General features: G+C 40.4%; 1 protein-coding gene across 3 annotated transcripts in view; it reads right to left on the bottom strand.

The window, feature by feature from the left end:
• Positions 1–20,794, bottom strand: part of LOC102231255 (adenylate cyclase type 9-like) — a 45,727-nt gene that overhangs the window by 6,506 nt on the left and 18,427 nt on the right. For all 3 annotated transcript variants that reach the window (XM_023333368.1, XM_023333370.1, XM_023333371.1), the window contains 9 exons: positions 11,139–11,329; positions 8,367–8,474; positions 7,967–8,244; positions 7,106–7,208; positions 5,471–5,688; positions 3,844–3,997; positions 1,965–2,107; positions 1,547–1,576; positions 95–368 (listed from right to left, as the gene is read on the bottom strand). In XM_023333368.1, the coding sequence (XP_023189136.1) occupies positions 95–368; positions 1,547–1,576; positions 1,965–2,107; positions 3,844–3,997; positions 5,471–5,688; positions 7,106–7,208; positions 7,967–8,244; positions 8,367–8,474; positions 11,139–11,329 (1,499 nt within the window). The remainder of the gene's footprint in view (positions 1–94; positions 369–1,546; positions 1,577–1,964; positions 2,108–3,843; positions 3,998–5,470; positions 5,689–7,105; positions 7,209–7,966; positions 8,245–8,366; positions 8,475–11,138; positions 11,330–20,794) is intronic.

The raw sequence follows: 20,794 nt of genomic DNA, 5'->3' as shown, positions 1-20,794 counted from the left end.
GGGGCAGAACAAATTAAAACAATCTCACTCTTTAAATCATTATAGCACCTCTTCTCATTATCTATAATAATTTAAACAAGCAAGCGAGGCAGACCTTGAGCTGGTCGGCGACATGGATGGGGATGATGTTGCCCAGTAGCCACTCAGCCTGGTCTCGCATCGTCTGGATTTTGGAGCGGTGCTTGTCAGCCTCCACGTTGCCATGGTAATGAAGGCGGTAGCTGACTTCGGACTCACGATTGAGAAACCAGACCAGAAGGAGAAGCAGGAAGAAGGCTAGGATCGCCTCCGTGACCAGGAAGTCAGAGAGTCTTGACGTGTCTGGGCTCATCTCGGACACACCGTCGCTGGAGGTGGAGACGTTCAACCTGTTTGGGGAGGAAACAGGATGAAAATCAGACCGACAAACGTGAAACACCGACGGCACGGTTGGATCAGAAGAGACGGATGTTACCTTGAAGATCCATAACATAACGCACCCCATTTATATCTACTGACCAAAAGATTTCACAACTAAATGTTGACAACAATTGATGAAATACAAAATAAAAATAAAAAATCAATATTAAAGAGGCAAAAACACCAAAGAGAACCTTGATAATATTTATTTCTTCCTCTAAGAGGGATCCACTGCTTTCACTATTTCTTTCACTGTTTCTGGAAATGGGCTCATTTGTCACATTACAAAATACCTTTCCAAAATTGGCAACCTTTAAGCAGGTATTAAATATACTTTTGTATAATTTTTTTTGTATTAATTCTAATTTTAAATGTTGTTTTCATTGACTAAGTAAAAAAAATCATCATAATTAACAGAATGAAAGGCTTTCAAGCATCCGTCTGTGTGTAAATAATCTATATAACGTGTTTCACTTAAGGATAAAGTTCCTCAAATAAATTGACTATTTTTATAATATTCAGGTTCATTGAATTGGGTCTGTATAATGAACTTGACGTGTGATAACAAAACACACTTTTCAGAATTCAAGGCGGAAAAATTGCACAAAGAAAACACAAGTGCTTACAAGCTTTGCAACATATCTCATAAGGTCGATGAAAACCATCTTCTTAGGAATTGTTCTTTTACAGATAAAAACAAAAAATGCTACAATCTTATGAATCTTACGACTATAACTAACCAGCTACAATCTCTCTCAAGTGTGGAATAATGTTGCGATCTAGCAGCAGGTGTAATGAAATGAGCTCCTTTAAAGAAGAACTATGCCAATTTCTTCTCCAGACGGTGCGATTAATTAAATCTCCGATGTGTCTCGAACACAAAAATTCAAGCCAGTTTGAGCTGGATGAGTTATTTTTCACCACGAGTGGCACTTAGCAGCCATTACTACTGCTGCACGGAGAGCGAGCGAGAGAAAGAGAGAGAGACAGACAGACAGCACAATAAAGAGCAGATGAAACCAAAAAAAGGAGCAAAAGCCAAACAGAGCTGTAGTAATGAGAAATACAGAACAGAGCTGTCGCTCCTGTTGACCCCCTCAAATGTCAGTCTTCGATCAAACTGCTCTGTTTCTATGGAAACACTCACCCATGAACTGGCACGGCGTTATTACTTGAGCTGAAAGGAGATGAGAGTGATGTCAGCGAGGAGAAAGGACTAGTCAGTCACACACATTCGCACCAAGACGTGCACACACACACACACACACACACACACACACACACACACACACACACACACACACACACACACACACACACACACACACACACACACACACACACACACACACACACACACAAATATATATATGCTTCGGTTCAGCGTAGCAAAAATGAGATATTCAAACTTCTGTGGTTAAACTGGCTGATTTCTGTTTTAATCGCATCAAAGACGGATACATTCTTGAAATCTGAACAGCCTGTCTACGTAATGGTTAATGACGGCTACATAACTTGGTGAGCGAGTGAGTGCACGTGCAGGTGCAGGTGAGGTGTAGCCGTACCTGTGAACAGGACTGTACAGCATCAGCAGGAGAGCGAGTCCGGTGATGGTGGCGAAGACGGACCTCATCCAAAAACTCAGCTGACAGAAGTTACAGTACTGAATTATGGCCAAGATGGTGGCACAGCACAGGAACATGGTCACCTGGGGTGGAGGGTAAAATATCAGAGTGCTTACCCTAAGCAACAAAGGCATCAGTAATTATTTCAGTTTTTACTGACGCCTTTTGAGTAAATCTAATCAAAAGCGATCAGAAATTCTCAAATCACGTGGAAGTGTCTCTTTGTAAAGAGATTTTGAAATGTTGTACTGACTTTGGCCTCAGGAGGAATGGGACGAAATTCCAGCAAACCATTATGAGATATCTGAGATGTCTGACCCAAGTCATAGTGTCTAAATGCAACAATACTAAATAAGGAATCATGCAAATAGCTTAATTTAAGTAATTTAAAAAAACATTTCTTAATATTTTAGTATTGAGAAAAATGAAATAATTTTGTCAATCCTAACAAAACAAAACAAGTTTAGTCTGATTTAGTGTCAGACAGCGAGGAACTTCTGGTTTCAATTATTATAAATATTGTTAAAAATAGAGGGTTTTTTTATATTGTATTGAGTTGTAGGGTAGATGTAGTTTCTCCATGTCCGTATATTTACCATTTAAATTTATGATCAGATTTCTTTTTTGTTTCAGTATCAGCTAAAAAGCAGGTCTGCGTCTGTTATTTTATTTGTAAAATAAAAAACTCTCTATTCTTCAATGCGTTGAAATGTTACAGGAGAGAACCTTAAAGAGATCCCACAAAGCTATCAGTAATTGAGCAACTGAAAGAATCTGCGCATTTTTCACCCGTTAAAATCAAATAAACATTTGAAGAAAATAAAAATCAGTCTGGCATTTAGCCACTGGACTAAAAAAAATGAATTAATTCTAAGGCTCTTTACCTATGTTCACCAGAGGTAGATGAATGACAAGTGTGCTGTAGAAATCATCAACTCTCTTTTTGTTTAATTACCCATTGTTGCTAGGCAACATGCAATGAACGATCATGACATGAGATCTGACTCCTTCTTCCGTTCTTTGGCACCTCTTACAATGATCAAACATGCACACTGGCTATTAAACAGTCTGTGTTGCAACACTGCTGTCAATTTATATTGAAGCCTGAAAAATACAACTAATCAAAAGAATAACTACTTCTTCTTTATGGCTTGCATTTAATGATGTATTTTCACAAAAAGGCAGTTTTTATTAAAAGTGATTGTGCCTCTATTCTAGAATATACGTACATTTGTGTGTAACTTTAAAGATGCTTAAATGCAATTTCCTTAGGGGTTTAAACTCAAAATAATAAAAACAACTGATTTAAAACCAAGATGCTGAAGTGTTTCTTCTATATCAACACGGAGATTTGTAACAATCAAATATCATGGATAATCACCTTAATTAGATTAAACCTTTCATGTCTAATTTTTTCTATCTATTGGTCCTCCCATTTCATATGCGCTCCTGCAACTTCAATCCTTTATGCTTCTTAAAAATGTCAAAGATATGAAAGATTGGAAAACACGAATTTTATCAAACAATTCTCCAAGAAAACAAAAAAGCAGAAACGTCTTGCAACCACCTGTTGGCTCGTACTTCCATGTCGAAATCTTAGCTGAAAGAAGACTAGACTCTGACATGAGCAAAAAAAAAAGTTATCTCTTTTTTTAATATTACTTCCAATCCTCTGTTACGCTAAACACAGATTTAGTCTAGTTCTCTAGATCTTGTTTCTTTATTTAGTTGGTAGATATTTAAGTTCTTTCACTGTAAGGAAGTATTTCTGTGCCTCAATTGACTATAAATGATGTTCTTGCCAACCAAATGGATTTACCTGGAGCGGAAGGCGGACGCTGACGTGGGACAAGACGGAGATGGCAGGAAGGGAGACCAAAGCCGCACCAATCAGATGACGAGAGACCCAGCCAGACACCAGCAAGGCCAGGGAGCGAGTGCATCTCCTCAGCTCCTCCAGGTAGAAGGTCATGCTGCAAGAAGAGAAAGGGAGGCAAATAATCAAGAGAAAAATCTCAAACAGCAAAACTCCAGCATTTATTAGATGTGTAGCCCCCAAAAAGTTGAAGTTGCAAAATAAACTCGGATAAAACACATATTTTTTTCTTCAGATCCCATGTTTGGTTTTAATGAACGAAAGTGCAGCAGGGTGCTGCCACATTACACACCCTGGTGAAATAACCCTGCTGCTCAAGATTAATTGCACATTTATACCAAAGTATGACTGCAAAGTTTCTTCCCTGAGGAGTGCTGGAAAAGCTAGCAGTGTTTTGGGGTGGGTTCAAATCCGAACTTGGTACTAATACGCTAACGGCTAACTGATGGCAGAGACGAAATAAAAAATAAAAAATTTCAACTATTTATCCAGACATTGACAAATTTGTTTGCACTGATGGTAAAACACCATTAAATGAGGTCACCTTTGACTTCAATAGCTTAATCTGTCACTGAAAAGTAGCAAACAAAACAAAAAAATTCATTTCTGTAAATTTTTTTCAGTGGGAAAAATGTAATTTTGTAAAGTGGGAGCATATGAGAGATGGAACAGACCATTCCAAGATGGACCGCATTGGCAGAGATACCTTGCACACAAGATCCCCAGGACTATTGGAAGACAAACAAACCCACACAAATCATCCACTGCATTTAACAGTGGGCAGGAGGTGCTTTTGCACATATTCCTTACATGTTCCACACTGTAACAATGGCAAAGAAATTCCCGGAAATCGGATCAACTTAAAAAAAATAAACATAATGTGTTTTTCTTTTGGACTATACTTCAATCTGGAGTATAAGTTACATTAGTCAAAAACTGCATCATAAAGAGGAAAATAGCAACATATGTAAGCCACCCCCCGTCTATGAAACTATGAAAAAAGGTGAAACTTTTTTTTTTTTTTACCCCTCCAGGGGGTCTTTTGTGGGCTCTAGTGTCCCTTATATGACAGTAGACTGACAGGAAACAGGGAAGGAGAGGGGGGAAGACATGCGGCAAATGTCGTCCGGTCCGGGAGTCGAACCCGCGACGGCCGCGTCGAGGACTCAAGGCCTCCAAATACGGGTCGCGCTAACTACTACGCCACCACGGCACGCCCTAGAAGGTGAAACTTACAGTCTGGAAAATACAGTACATTAAAAAAATGATTTAGCTAATTTTATTTTGCAGCAGAATGAATGTACAAAAAATATAGAATGGATTTGATACTTTTACCAGTTTGATATTAAGGCTACTGACATGAAAGATGACCTTACTTTAAGGTATTTTACAAACCTTCATCATCTGCAATGCAAAACGCTTTAAAACAGGGATTGTATTGTGTTCAGTGTAAAACAATTTTTTTTTAGTTTATCCTCAAATAATTCCTGATGTCAAACTTATGAGCACCATCACCCCTATAAAAAAGCACATTCACATGATGCAGTTTATCTGTTTAAACCAGCCTCACCGTACGGAGAACACCAGCGAGGCCATCTCTAACAACCCAGCCAGAGGAGCCAGGATCAGGGCAGCGAGCGCCGGGGGGCCCGCCGTGGCCGGGTCGACCAGAGACGGAAGGAAGCAGGCCACGGTCAAGGCCAGGAAGACGAAGCAGCTGAGGAGAACGTCCAGGAAGGAACTGAAAGTGGGGCTGGCAAACGTCTGCACCGGAACCTGGTTCTTCACCTGAACAGAAGAGACGATTGAAATAGATTCGATCTTCTCCTGAGATGAAGGCAAGGCGGCGTTTCACCACCGTGTGTCTGTGTGAGCAAAAACGTCATCACGTTTGAAAGAATTTAAGCGTGTTTTCACAACAGATAGTCCGGTAGACTCGGTTCGATTGGGTGCGGTTCCTTTTCACACCGCACTGTGGGAAAGGGGATCCGAACTCTTCTGGATCCGAAAAACCTGTTTCCCGGCCCCCACCTGCGGCGGCGCTGAACCAACAACCACTCAATGAAACGCCTGAAGAAGTCACTACGCACAACTTCCTTCTTCACAAGATGTAAACAAAAACTGAGTAGCATCAGATTTCAGCGGTTGTGGGATTTCTCTTTTGTCTTTGGTAAAAAACCAAGAGTCATCTCTCTCGCTAGCACTAGAGTCCCACATTTGTTTTGTTAGAAATTACCCAGAATGCCCTGTGCCATAGTTCCCACTTTCTGCTTTTGGATCCATATCCAGTCTGCTTGGCATTCATATACGCTCCATAGTTCACTTCAGCCAAACTGAGATCTAGGTTTTTAGGGGGGCTGCAGATCCAGACTTTCTAGATAAACCAACTAAAGTTTGATTAAAGCTGAATGCACCCGTAAAGTGAAATATTAAATGATACGAAGGAGTTTGTTTTTTATAAGCAAAACATTGATAAGTTAAGCTTATCAATGTTTTGAAGAACCTAACTTCAGGTTTCGCGCAGGGTTGTATAATGCTAGAAGATATGAGATGTATATTGGTGCTAGAATTTATCAATGAAGTTCAAAAATTAATTAACAAAGAGACGCTGAAACTGAAGTAATGTGCTCTCTTTTTTTTAAGGTTGTAGTAACACGTATTGAACAGCAGGGGGCTGAAAGTCTCCAGGGTCAGCAGAGGACATCTGGAACTGGTCTTTATAGTAAGAGTCTTCACTGTGGCATGGAGTTATGACGTGTTACAAAGAAAGTTATTTTTTTTCCCCTGTCCATTAATCATTCAGTTATCGTAAAAAGAAAGCCTGAACGTGGAAGAGAAAAAGGAAAGAAAAACATGTTCATGTTAGATACAGCAGCAAGTTGCAAAATCACAAGACAAGAGCTGAAAACAAAAATCCTCTATCTAAGTCAGGGGTCTCAAACTCCAGTCCTCGAGGGCCGCAGTCCTGCAACTTTTAGATCGTAGTCCTGCAACTTTTCGATGTGCCTCTGCTGAACCACCTGAACAGGATAATTAGGTCATTAAGGCTCTGGAGAACTGATCTACACAAGGAGGAGGTAATTAAGCCATTTCCTTCCAGCATTTCGTACCTGTGGCACATCTAAAAACTGTAGGACAGCGGCCCTCGAGGACTGGAGTTTGACACCCCTGATCTAAGTGAAGGTGTGTGTGGAAGTCTGCGTACCTCTTCTTTGTAGCTGCTGCGATACGCCTTCTCCAGAGGTCTCTCCAGAAAGTTCAAACTGATCTTGTTGATGGGCGGCTTGAAAAAGTAGTCCTTCATCAGACTGCAAAGAAGTCAAATAAAGAACTAAATCTGAGTCAGATAGATACCTCTTTATTTTAAACGACCATCTGTTCATATCACCCAATTGTACAACAAATACAAACAAATTCAAGTGAATAATCTTTGTTGTTTGTACCACCCCAAATGCAAAGCGTAGCTTATTCACTGGAAAAATTCAGAAAAAATACCAACTTTTCTGAAATAAGCCAACAGTAAGTTCCCACCATTGAACCACTTTATGCTACATTAAGTATTCATTTAAACAAAACTATATAAAAAGGGAAAAGAAACACTTAAAGGTACACCAAAGTAAAATACAATGTGACAAATGACCTAGATGTTCATTAATTGGTTAAAAAAAAACAAAAAAAAAACTCCACTTGTGTGTTATTTAATCTCAGTGTAAATCCAAAATGGAAACCAACCTCCGTGACATGGGCATCTAGTTAAAATAGCCAGCTAGGCAAGACTGTGATCCCTGACATATCTCATTTCAATAGCACGGTGGTGGCAGCATCATTCTGCAGGGATGCCTTTGTGGTTGTAAGGTGACAAAATGTAAAAAAATAAATAAATTTGAGGCAGTATGAATACCTATGCTAGGCACAGTATGAATCTTTATTTCAATGCATTTCTTCAGTTCAAAGGTTTATTACCAGCGGACAAGTTTATGAAAAAAATCATTATAAAAACAGATTGCTTTATTGCTCTCCGCTGTGCTATCGGCTCATAAATTCCACCTTTAACTGGCCTCCTCACCTGTCCTCCCTGATAACGTCCACGAAGTGGGCGTCGCTTTTCCGTTTGAAGTTCTTGGCACGCAGCTGGATGAGGGCAGAGTGATCCATGCCCGTGCCTGCCGCCGCCACCGCCGCCGCCATGCCGAGGCTTGTGCCGGTGCCAGTGCTGGTGCTGGTCTTCTTCTCTTTCTCCTGGAGGATGTCGCACAGGGAGCTCTGGCTGGCACGCGCGGTGGCGTCCTCCAGCGGGGGGCTCAGGAGACCGTTGACCGCTTTCGGGCTGTGGCCTGGTAGGAACTTTTGAGAGGAGACAAAACGGCGATAAAACAGCAGGAGGGTCTGCGTGTTGAGTAGATTAAGAGGGAAACGCTCGGAGAAGTAGAAGCAGGTGATAAGTGCGGCGTTAACATGGGCCGTACCTTGGCACCGCTGGCCTTGTGTTCCTCCTGACAGCCGTTCACAACAGCCACATCATCGTCCTGCTCCGCCATGGACGAGCGCACGGCGCCATGGAAAACACAGGGAGGCTGGAGAGAGAAAGTGGGAGTGGGGTTTCACAAACTACAACATTTGCTCGAGCTCCAGAAGAACAACACTGATTTTTATGTACAGATTAGTGAAAATCATGGTTGTCAAAGGTTTTGTCCTAAGAGACAATCATTGTGGCAGACTTAGACTACCACATGTCTTCAAATGAAGCAGGAACAAAAAGGGTTTAATATGTTTTGCTTCTGTCAAAAATTGCAGCACACTTTTCTTACTGATTTTTAGGCAGATTTGTTCAAGGACATATTCTTCTTCCTTTTCTGGCCCAAAGTTTGAAGTGTCGCCTGGGGCTGCATCGTACATTGAAAATACTTTTGTTATTGCACCCACTATGTCTGTTACATGTAAATTATCTGCTTTCCTATAATTAAAAGCCCTGTTAAGGAGATGTCTGGGAGTATGAGAAACCAGGCTCTTTGATACAGGCTTTAGGTCCCTGCATGATTGGTTCGCATTAGCATAAGTAAGTTGAGGCTAGTTTTCAGTGAGAGTTGAACTCCACCATGGTGGATTAGGATTAGGTCTCTACTCTTTGCAGACGATGTGTGATCCTACGGTCTTCATCAGGCTTTCACAGCCAAGTACAAAGCAGCCGGGATGTGGATCAGTGGCTCCAAAACTGAGGCAATGGTCTTGAGGCAGAAAAGGGTAGAGTGCTTTTTCCGGGTCGGGGACCAGGTCCCACCCCAACTGGAGGAGTTTAAGTATCGTGGGTCTTGAGGGGCGATGGGAGTGGGAGCTCGATAGGCAGATTGGTCCTGAATCTACAGTGAAGTGGGCCCTGGGAACGCCTTGGGATTGCCCCAGAAGAGTTGGTTCAAGTGGCTGGGGAGAGGGAAGTCTGGGCCTCTCTACTGAGGCTGCTACCCCTGCGACCCGACCTTGGATAAGCGGAAGGGGTATTGCCTTGGATAATGGGTGGTTAAAGAGATTTTGGAGAAAGTACAGCAATTTTCAAGCACTGCAGAACTTCCCCTTCCTCACATGCTGTTGTACACTGCCTATCAGCTGGCTGAACGACGGCTTATAAATCAAGTAGTAGCACAGTAGTCCACCTTCCCCCGTAGTTGCTGTCTACAGTCAGTGAGACGCCTGGAAGAAAACTTCTACATATTTTTTCCTCGCTTACAAGAAAGATCAAGTCAGCTGTTTAGATATATATTTGTTCATCAAAAGTAAAAACTTTCGTAGAATCTATATGCATGGTTGGGATATAGGTAAAGTAGGACATAGCTAAAGTTTACAAATTCTCATTGTCATATTGTTTGTACAATTTAAAATCCTCATATTGATATGTCAGAAAAAGCAGTGGAGTTACTTAAATTTCCTCTAGTTGTATCTAGAATACAGCAATACAGTGCTGCCCCTAATCACTGAGAAAATGCTGTATTTTTACTAAAGAATGTCATACCAGCTGGTATGAGACGGAAATCTCACACCAGCCCTAAGTTTGCAATACGAATTGCTAAAAAACTGCATGGAGTAAAATATTTGGAGGCTTTTAAACTCCAAGTGTCATGAACTCATTCCTTGAATGCCACGGAAACATTCACTCTGCCGAGGCATAGTTTGCATTTCAGGCAGACATACTGTAGGTCTCCCTGAACAGCGATTCTTGAACATGATCTGCAAAGTGTCACCCATGAGCAGCTGTTTATATTTCTACTCAATTATAAGAAAATGGAAGTATTATTTTAATATTATTTTAATATCTTTTCGGTAAATGGACAAAACTCTTACCCATATCTTTTTAAAATTAATTAATGAAAGTAAATGTAGTCATTGTTGCTGTTGCCCGTCTCGTCAATGTGCAAAACGCACATTTTGGTGGGAAAATTTAAATCCGTAAAATGAAGGTACATCAACCCATCTCAGTTTAAAATGACAGGCAAATATTCAGAGAAACTGTTCTTAAAACCACAAGAACAATTTTGCTTTTTTCAGGCTTTTTTATTTTATTTATCTCACATCGCCCCGACTCTTCTCTGCAAAGGAACATTATCTACTAACCACATTAATTGTTGTGAGGAAACATATGGCAATGACAAAGAAAGAGGACGCTACTATTTTCAGAACGTTATTCACGTCTTTTGCTAGTTCCAGTGTTTTGGCTGCAGCTTCTCAAACAAATCAAGTAAAATTAGCCGCTGCATCTTTGCATCCTGAGTCTGTCAGCAACTGGCTTAACAGGCAGAAGATGACTTCTGTACAAAACGTTGATGACCGACATGCTAAATTTAGCTCTTTATTCCCCATTCTCATAAAGATTTTTTTTTTTTAATACTTAATATATTTAGCTTAAAGTATTAATTTGAGCCAATGAGGCGACAGCTCGAGTGCTATTTCAGGCCCATGACCTGTGTGGCCCAGGTCAAAGAAGGAGAAGGAGTTTCCTGAAGTTTGTCATTATGTTGCTTATAATTAAGTCTCAGAAATAAATACGACCACATACAGACACAAAATAAAAGATGAATCACATTTGGGACAGATGGTTGGATAGTTGGATGGTTGGTACGTACCATCCAACTCTAGAGGACCATCTTATTTCACAGCTATTCAAACGGGGATTTCCTTAATGTGACCAGTTTAATGGGACAAAAATCAATAAGCCATAAATAAAATGTTTTCTTGAAGTACATACTCACCACAGTTCTGTCCGATGGTTTGTGAGGCAGAAGGGACTCGGCAGCCTGTGCTGCTCCGTGGATGAGGTCCGGTGTACGAGGCTGAGTGCAGGAAGGCACGTTGACCCCCACAAACTCCCCACCAGGCAGAGAGCAGCCACACTGCACATCATGATCTGGCTTCCTTCCTGAGATCAGGTATGTTTTCATTCCTGGCAAAAAGACAAGAGACAAGATATTCTCTATTTAGGAGTCCATAATTACTTTGTCATTTACTCTGACAGAAAGATGGAAAAATCTGCAGCACGCAAACAGTAAGAAAGTGGTACATGAAAATAATACTGCAAGAAAAGGCAAATAGAGATGGGGATGCTCCAAAGTTACCAGGTCTAAATGCCAATACACCCAATTTTCTACTGATCAGACATTCAATGGCGCAGAAATATTTAGGAAAAACAGTTAATTTTTATATAAAACGCATAAAGCAAAGTTAACTTCATCGACTTTATGATTTAATCACAGGACACACCAAACATTTGGGAGTTTTCACCTGTGGAAGAAGGTCCGGAGATGGATTTTTTTAAGTTGCTGTCAAACTGCTTGATATCTAACTTTGAGAGTCTTAAGTTGAAGCAATTACAGTGAATTTTTTGCACATCGACTCCTGTGAAGTAAGCGTGGAGCTAATGTACTTCCTGCTCAGCCCAATGTGTGAGTATTGAGATCAGTGAGATATAATTCAGTGTTCATCTGCGCTAAAACTAGGTACCTTACTTTTTTGTGAAATCGCTATATTCTTTTTTCATATCAAAGCATTGCCTGACCATTTATGACTGTAATTCCAATGTTCTGTGAATTCCTTAGAAAAGTCAGCTAATTATCTAAATTAATAAAGTAATGCAGGATGACAGGATGAACAATACAGGCATAAAGTCTCCCCAGATGAGTGAACTATCCACATAGCATAGAGTGAGGCTACGCAATATTTTTGCATCACTGCTGTGATATTTGTTGAGTCACAGTTGTGTGGTTTTTCTGGTTAAATGCAATCTAGGAGCATCATTTTCCTGTGGTCTCATGTCTTACAACAAATAATAAGAAAAGCGGATAGACAATAGTGTGACCAGGAGATTAGTATCATTAAGGTGCTTAAATAACAACAGAGGAAGCAAAAAAAAAAGTATATCTAGTTTCTACAAAAGAAAACTTTCGTTAATTTATGCTTCGGTTAAACCTAAAATGGTAGTTAGATGTGAGCATGTCACAACAAAGTTGCTCAGTTTTATCCTTTTTAAAAATCCAATCTGGTCAGTAATGATATGTGCTGAAATCTCACAGTTAAGGCTTTACTGACCTTTTAAGTAAGGCCAGCAAAGATAGCTTTATAAATGCTAACTTGCAAATCATGCTAAAATCAAACTACCCATCGTAAATGCTGGGATAATGCCAGCATTAATGATAAATATTACCTTTCTTTTTGTCTTTGTTTTGACATAATAGTCAAATCCTGGTTATCTGCAGAGTTGTGTAATGTCAGCTGTTCTCTCTCTCACACAGTGTGATGTCGCCTCTGGTCCCAACACAAGCAATTCATGATCAACCCCAGGAAGCATTGCTTAGGCTCTTGTACATAATTACATCATGTATGAATGAATTATTCCACAAGCTATCAAAATAGCTATCCTATTAAATATTAAGATGTGCACAGCTGGAACGCATAAGCGGGCGTATCTGGTGCAATACGGGGTTTTGCATAAACAACGACAACAAAATGAAAAAAGAAAGACAAATCTTTTTTCAGAAATAACACGTAATATAATTCTTAATTTTTGTGTCCCATATCCAAGAGCAGCTGAACCTGATGCTGTTTTCCTCTTTGTTTTAAGAAAATGTAACAATGAAAATATCTAAAATTTCTGGTTTGCACGCTCACCAAATTAATTTGTTACTATGAGCCAAGGCGAGGCGAGAGATGAAAGTCTATTGTAAATGTACTAAAAAGCTATGTCAACAGATAACTTGCACAAGTGTACTTTTATTACCCTCTCTGTGCAAGACGTGAAGTAGACATACCCTAGAGGCTCCAATTCACTGCTGTTGCTTTACAGAGTCATAATGATCAATGATTTACGCTCACTGGAAAAAAAAAAGATTAGGCTTCAACCTAAATTTGAATCTGACCATTGACCATTTATAGGTGTCCGGAGTCGCCTTTAACACTTAGATCATTTTGGTACCAAATGGTGCAGAGTACAAACAACAAATAATAATTTTTCTCTATTTCCCTCTGAATCTCCCAGGAGTCTTTCTGATGCCATCAGTTCCCTTCATTGGGAAGAATAGACTTACCAGATACATGAAAATGTAATGGTACATTTAATGGCACATGTAATGATCAACCCATCATTGATCAGTATGTGTACCAAATTCTGTCCAGATGGGACAAACCCGTCTAGATGCTTTAAGCTGTAGCAGAACATACAGCTTAAATATTACTTTTTATTGTGCTAAAAGATATGATGAACTTGGTTTTATTATGCATCCAACATTGGTTTGTGATTTATTCTGGTTTTACATGTTAAAATTTAACTGCTTTATCTAAACCCATTGCTTCATTTGTCCTATAGTTGATGTTTTAGCAAAGTACAACTGGACAAAACATCAGCAACACAGTTTAAAGAACACAAAACAGAGTAGTTAATAACACAAAAATTGCATAAAATCACAGCTGAACACAGAAAGTCTAAGGGATACTATCCACTCTAAACACTGTGTAAACGATCTAACCCAAAAAAATAAGAAAAATATACAGAAACAGTAATTCTCCGTCTGCATTTACGGTATTTTAAAATAATCTGAAAATCTATCCAAGACATCAAAGCAAAAGAAATCCCAAAAACATAAACAAAATTCGTTTACATTACATTCTTCAAAAAGGGGCTCTACTTCCATCAGGCAGCCATAGTGATGCATACACATGCTGACAAGCAGACAGCAATGCAACACTGGGTGTTTCACCAACGATGTTTGCATATCAGCCCAGGGCTTTGGCCTGTTCACACTAGTGTAGAGCCAACAAGGAAATACACAAACAGAGGATTAGAGAGGTGGCTCGAAGCCAGCTGATATCAGCCTGTCCAAACACACAGTAACCCGGCTAGCTGGCCTCGGCTAACGGATCTGTCCCTGACAGCTCAGAGACAACCGGAGGCGGACCAGGAGTCTGCATTGCAACCTTGACCAGAAATATGAGAGGGCGACCCATCTCTAACTGCTTCTTCATTCATTCATTCAATCATCTCCTTTAGTCACTGTTTTCCACCGAGACGGGACTTGCGAAGGGAGAATAAGAACCAGGAACAGGCATTTGAGATCAGGGTTTCTACAGCTTTCACCTACTCAAACTTAAAACCTTTAGAGACCATCATGAACCGTAGCTTTCTCTCCAAACTAACAACTTTTTTTTTAAAAACAAAATTCGTTAATAGCCCAGATTGGTGTTTAAAATTCACTAAACATCCGACGTCAGAGTTTGTGTCGCACCAAATGCTGCTCTTCTCTGTGCTAATAGAAGTGGCAGCGTCAAACGTTTTCTAGGTAGCTTTAGCGCCCGAGAAAAGAGGTCTCCATTTGTTGTATGCTACTGGCTAAAACTGGCTTAGGAAAATGTTAAATGCTTTTCAGTCAAGATAAGGAAGGATCTTTTCTTTGAGAGGCATTCTCAAAGAAAGGATTCCCCTGATAAGTTTTTATTTTAAACAGAAGCAAATAAAAAAAAAGGCAGCAATGTTGGAGGCTCTTTAGCTGCGACCGACGACCACCCCACCTATGTGTATGTAAAACCTTTGTGCGTCAGTCTGACGCTAGCTGGGTGCATTCATGCGTTAGTTTGTGTACTACAGAATATCTGCAGCATATTTAGCGAAGCAAACACACACGCATAGCATATTTTTCATTCCTTCACCATCCAGTGAGCGAATGCCATATGAATCTTGAGTAATAACAGAGTAGCCTCTTCAATAAACACGGGACACAAAACGCACAGCCTCATCGGTCCTGATGTTCACCTCATAGATCTGAGCCTTGCATGTAATACGCCAAAGGATTGCTGGAGCTCTTTCAATATGCCAAGCGACACAGGAACCTGCTTGAAAACATATCGACCCGACCTTGTTACAAGAACTTGCCCGGGCTGAGGCAAAAATAATTGCAGTCCACTATAAACTGCGCTGAAAGTAGAAACAGTCGGCCAATCAACAACTCTAATGAACAGTAGACTTTCTGTCTGCAGAAATGAATAAATCATTAGAGAGCGCATGGCTAATAACTTCCAGGATCGTCTACTCTCTCTCTTGCTCTCATGCCATCCATTAGCTTTTCTCCACGTACATTAACAGGACCTTCTCCTCCTCGCCTTGACCTGAGCTGTTGCTGACAACTACAGTAAAACCATTAAATTTTTTTGTTCTTTAGAAATTACAGTAACCTAAAAGAGGAATGTGTGAGGGCTTACCTATTTTCACCACAAACAAAGGTGGCATCTCAATGAATTAAAATCTAATTGAAAAGATTTTTCACTAAACGCATTCATGTAGTCATTGCAAAGAAATGCTTTCACAAAACATATTAATAGAATGTTGAGTGGAAGGAAAAAAGTGTGGTCAAAAAGTTTCACAAGCAACAGGAACAACTTTAGCAACTCCAGAGGATCACAAAGCAACGGTCGATTTCGTTTGGTTACCATTCCAGAAAAGAAACAGAAAAGATTGTGACTAATTGACTGTTCCCGTTTGAATGAGACTGAAGACTAGATTCGGATAGAACTCAACTAAATGATGGCAGTAGAGCCGAAAAGGAGCCATATCTTTGCCACTGCTTAAAGATGTGCATAACCTCAATCATTTTTGAAACCTTCTAACTATTTTTACGCAAACGCTTTATACTCTGAGGTCACAAAATACCAAGACGTGCGCCCTAACACAAACACCGCGTCATCCATTCTACAATTATTGTTAATGATTCTAACAGGTGTTTCTTTATGACCTGTCGTGTGGTCTCCAACGGCCGAGTTCTTTAAATTCCAAACACGAGACAGAAACATGTCAGCCGTGTGTTTTCTATGCAAAATGAGAAGTGGCCTTTAACAGAGAAAGAGCCCTGATGGAGTCAAACATGGCGTCAATTGAAATTTGCCATATTTCTTCCATCTAAACGGATTAAACTACAGCATTCATGCTGCAAAACAGGCAAACAAGGCTGACATGTTTCAAACACAAAGACGAGATAGTGGAAAGAGGCAGAAAGCTCCAGACATGGTAAAATAGGAGCAAGAGAGCAGATGTGCTTTGAAGGCTTGGATTTCCAGCATGCCTTTCATAACCCACATTCTTCATCTATGTCCACTTCAGCCTGTCTTACTTTATCAGCCATGAATTTGGAAAACAAACCTTGACATCTGAGGTCATTTAACAGCTTGAGAAAGCAGGCTGTGGAAATATCGACCTTTTCCGACAGCAAAGTGCACCAAAGATGCTCTCAGTTTGTTGGACGGTAGTTACTGTATCTCACATGTGTTGGATAATTGCAAAACTAATATCTGTGTGCGTGAGAATAATTGTATTGGTTTCAGGGAAATCATATTTAATGCATCTGCATCCAGAACTCTGACTGAGCTCTAGCCAACAAACTCAAGTAATCAATTTGACTTTTATGGCTGTGGAGGCTAATTGGAAGCTAATTGGAAGCTAATTGGAAGCTGAGTAATACATGGTGTCAATTCTTTTATAATTTAGTAAAAGTATTAAAACAGTGTTCGATGGTTTTTGTTATGTTAGGATGGGTGACAGCAATATTTTTATATGAGCCCGAGTTGCTGAGGATAACGTTTTCCTCTCAAAACATGAAACCAGCTGAAAACTGATTTAACCAGGTAACACAATAAAGCAAAGACAGAAGGAATCTGCTTGGTGGCAAATAGTTTTCATGGGAGACGGTCAATCAAGTGTTAGCATCAACTAATGACAAGTCCCCTGATTAAAACGGGGATGTCCCGCTTCCTCTGGGAATACTTTCCTCGTTTAAAGCAATCTAGGGTTTGACGTCCGACCCAGGAAGATGGGATTCACACTTAGAAACAAACAAACTCTACGTGAACACCCCCTCACATGCACTGGGGAGAATCTGAAAAGGTGTGTACTCAAACAAATCCGTCCGTCTGCTGGTGAAGAAAACAAGGGGGAATGAAAAGGAAGTGCAGCTGAGTCGTCACATTCCACATGCACACTCGAAGACCATCCACTAACCGGACACAAACGCAGCAGAGTAAGGCTTCTCCACAAACACACTCTTAACTTTTGCTTTTCTTTCTTTCTTTCTCCAGTTCTCCAAATGATATTCATAAACTCCAGAAACCAGTGTTTGGGATTGTTGACGTAATACAGTTAAAAAAAATAAAAAAAATCACAAAACAGTCCAAAGCGCCGCCGGAAGAGCGAATGCTTTCAGCTAAAATCTGACATTTTAGATTATCCCCGGAGGGTCATCCCAGCCCCAACTCCGCACTTCCTGACAAATACCCTTTAACCTTGTGGCAGCTTACAACCACATGATCAAACCCATCCCCAGTGACCCAAAAGATCGCCGCCTCCCTTCTGGTCCCACACAAATGAATGTGTACTTACATGTGAATATGAATGGAGGATAAGCCTCGTCAACCAAGCCGGTGCTTTGTTACTGATACTTTTATAATGCAGGATACATTGGAAATAAAAGAAAACCCCACATTTATCTTGTTCAAAACAAAGCAAATGGGACTTTTTCTCCCCATCCACTGAGTAAATAAATTCAAATTAAAGTCCGGATTTTTCCCAAATTCAGCTGGTATGATAAAAATTTTATGTACTCTTTAAACATTTCTGCCACATGGAAATGCATGCGACCGACACCACAGTCGTTTCATTCAGCACTTTCATCTCGCTGCTTGCAAAAGTTAGAGAATAAACAACTGAAAGAGAAAAAAGATAGAGTTAAACTTGTTTTTGTCTTCCCCTTTCAAAGGACTTCCATCTGTTCAGAATTTCTCTACTTTGTTTTACAAAGCCTCACATTTCAACAGAGCTCTCTCGCTTTGAGTCGCCATCAGGTAATTTGTCTACTTCTGTCCTTTTTAGCCGTCTCACTTAAACTCTCTCCCACAGTTCACGCTCTTCTTTCTTTTTTTTTCCCCTTCTCGGTACACCCACACACCAGCTCCCTTCCTCTCCAGTTTTCTCCCTGGTCGCTGGTGGGTCTTGAGAACGCGGCTCAACAATAGCAGAAGCCTCCATATTTGGACACGCTGATGGAACCCGGGGACGAAGTTCTCACACGGTCCTCCTTCAAATACCCTCCCCATGTCTACATCAATCCCTCCTTTCTGCCATCATCTCAGCCAAGGGACTTTGTTACTTGCTCCCCCCTCCCACATCTTCTTTGGCTTTATTTTATTTTATTTTTTTTACAAAAGAAGGGATTTCATGATCCATCTCTGTGGAGCCTGGTGGATGACTGAGCATGGCTTCTTGGATTTTGGGGTCAAACGTGAGACTTTTATGGCTTCACCCTGAGGGTACACAGGTATTTATGATTAGATCGGACAGGGATGTCAACAATACGGCTTTGCAGATCACCCCCACTCTTGTTGAGCAATCACCAATCTGTTTCCTCAGTAGGTCGTACAAGTGTTTCTGTGGTGTGCAGCGAGCTGACTGGAGCAGTGACGCACACTCCGACTGCCACTGCGTCATACTCGATACATACACAGACACGCAGCTGTTAAAAAGGACTTTTGGAGTCGGTGTTCCCGGATTCTCCGGGTTTCTCTCGGGGAGGTCGCAGCCTGTCAGCGGAGGAGTCTATCACCCGTTGATTTTAGAGATAGATAATTAGGCTCATTAGGGGTTTGAAAGACTTTTTTTTCTTAATGAAAAACATAGAACCTTATGTAAGTTTTATGTTTGCTGCTTTGGGTGAATCAGTCTGCAGTCTAGCAAGGATTTGAAGTCCACACACTCAGTGCCTAAAGTTAGGTTGTGGGAAATCCTTGGAAAAAGGTCATGACCAGAAAATATGCTCCATCTTTCAACCACTTCTCTCTATCTCTCTCTCTCCATTTTTTCCCTTCCCTCCTGGTGTAACACAAATCCCTCTCTCCACAGAGGAAAAAAAGACAATGCATCCAATTCAGATAAGAAATTTGATTCAAGCAACAACCTGGTGCGGTCTGGCGGATCATGCGTCGACCGTGAAACCGAACACAGGCCAACTTACTTGATTGATGCTGATTAAATGGCAGTGAAATTAGAATCCATTTGAATTCAGTCAATTATCTCTTCATTCAACATTTCAATAAAAAAAACTTAATGAATGAAATCTGTATGCCTAACCAAAAACGACAACTTACTGTTTCGTTCTCATTGTTTTCCAAATTTCTAACCATCTTGTATCTTTGCAATCAGATTGTGAAATTGTAGAAAAACGTTTGTTACAGTGCCCCGCAAAAGTATTCACACCTCTTGGACTGTTCCCCATGTTTCCGCCTGCAACCTTAACTTTAACTTATCGGACCTTATTGGGTCGTACCAACACAAAACAGTGCATATTTAAACGTGAAAGGAAAACACAAGCTTTTCAACATTTTGCTTACAAATTTAAATCTGAAAAGTGTCGCCATCATTTTGCTATTTTTTGCACTCATTTGACCAGAGTACACACAGGTTTGATACGAGCCTACATTGACGATATGAGTCTTGACGAGGCGCAAGGCAACAAGTGGCAAACAGCTCTTCTCTTCTGGTGTCGAAAGGATTTACTTTAAGACTCACACCGCACTAGTTCTGGTCTTTGTATATCTAACAAACTTCAGTAAACTTGAACTTCAGCTTGGCTTTTATGCTTTCCTAATGCTTCCTTCTTGCACACCTTATGGAAAAGTCAAACATGTGCAACCTGAGTTGAATTGTAAAGTCACCAACTTTCATCTTATCCGCAAAAACAACCTGCTGTCGGCTCATGATGACAAGTTAGGGTGCCAGTCAGGTGTTTAAATTAGTTCATGTTGTTAAAGACGTCTCTGTTGGTCACCTATGTGTATTTGTGAAGTCCTTACACACCTGGGTTATGATCTCAAATGTCTCCCACACACATCCCAGCGCAGACTAAAAAAAGTCTAAATTAATCCACCTAAGATCAGATGGAAATGATGTGTTTTAACTGCACAGTGTGCGAGTCGGTTTATTAGTAACCGAACAGGAGCCTTAAAAGATCAGCTATTGTCCCCAGAGAGACATTTTAGGAAAATCAAGTCAAAGTCTTCAACATGAAAAGCAACCTCTTTCCATGAGGAGTTTTTTTTGTTGTTGTTTTTTTTTTTTTTTTAACGAATATCAGCAAAGTGTAAAAGCCCAGAGCGTCCTGCAGCAGATAGCAGTAACGCCTGATGCCTGGATCAGGCAATCGTACTCAGCTCTCTGTGTGAAAAACTCGCCTCATAATGGGATTCTGAAACAATGTAAGAAATCCAATTTTAACTTTTGGTTTCCTTTTTTCTTAGTAGGGGGGGAAAAAAAGGTTGATTTAATCTGTGGTGAAGCATTTGTGTGTTGTTTTGGTTTTACGTTTTGTAAAGCTGAAAGACCTGA

This window comes from Xiphophorus maculatus, chromosome 5 (genome assembly GCF_002775205.1).
Source record: "Xiphophorus maculatus strain JP 163 A chromosome 5, X_maculatus-5.0-male, whole genome shotgun sequence".
Lineage (NCBI taxonomy): Eukaryota > Metazoa > Chordata > Actinopteri > Cyprinodontiformes > Poeciliidae > Xiphophorus > Xiphophorus maculatus.
Note: the sequence above shows the minus strand (reverse complement) of the source record. Positions and strands in the feature narration are given on the sequence as shown.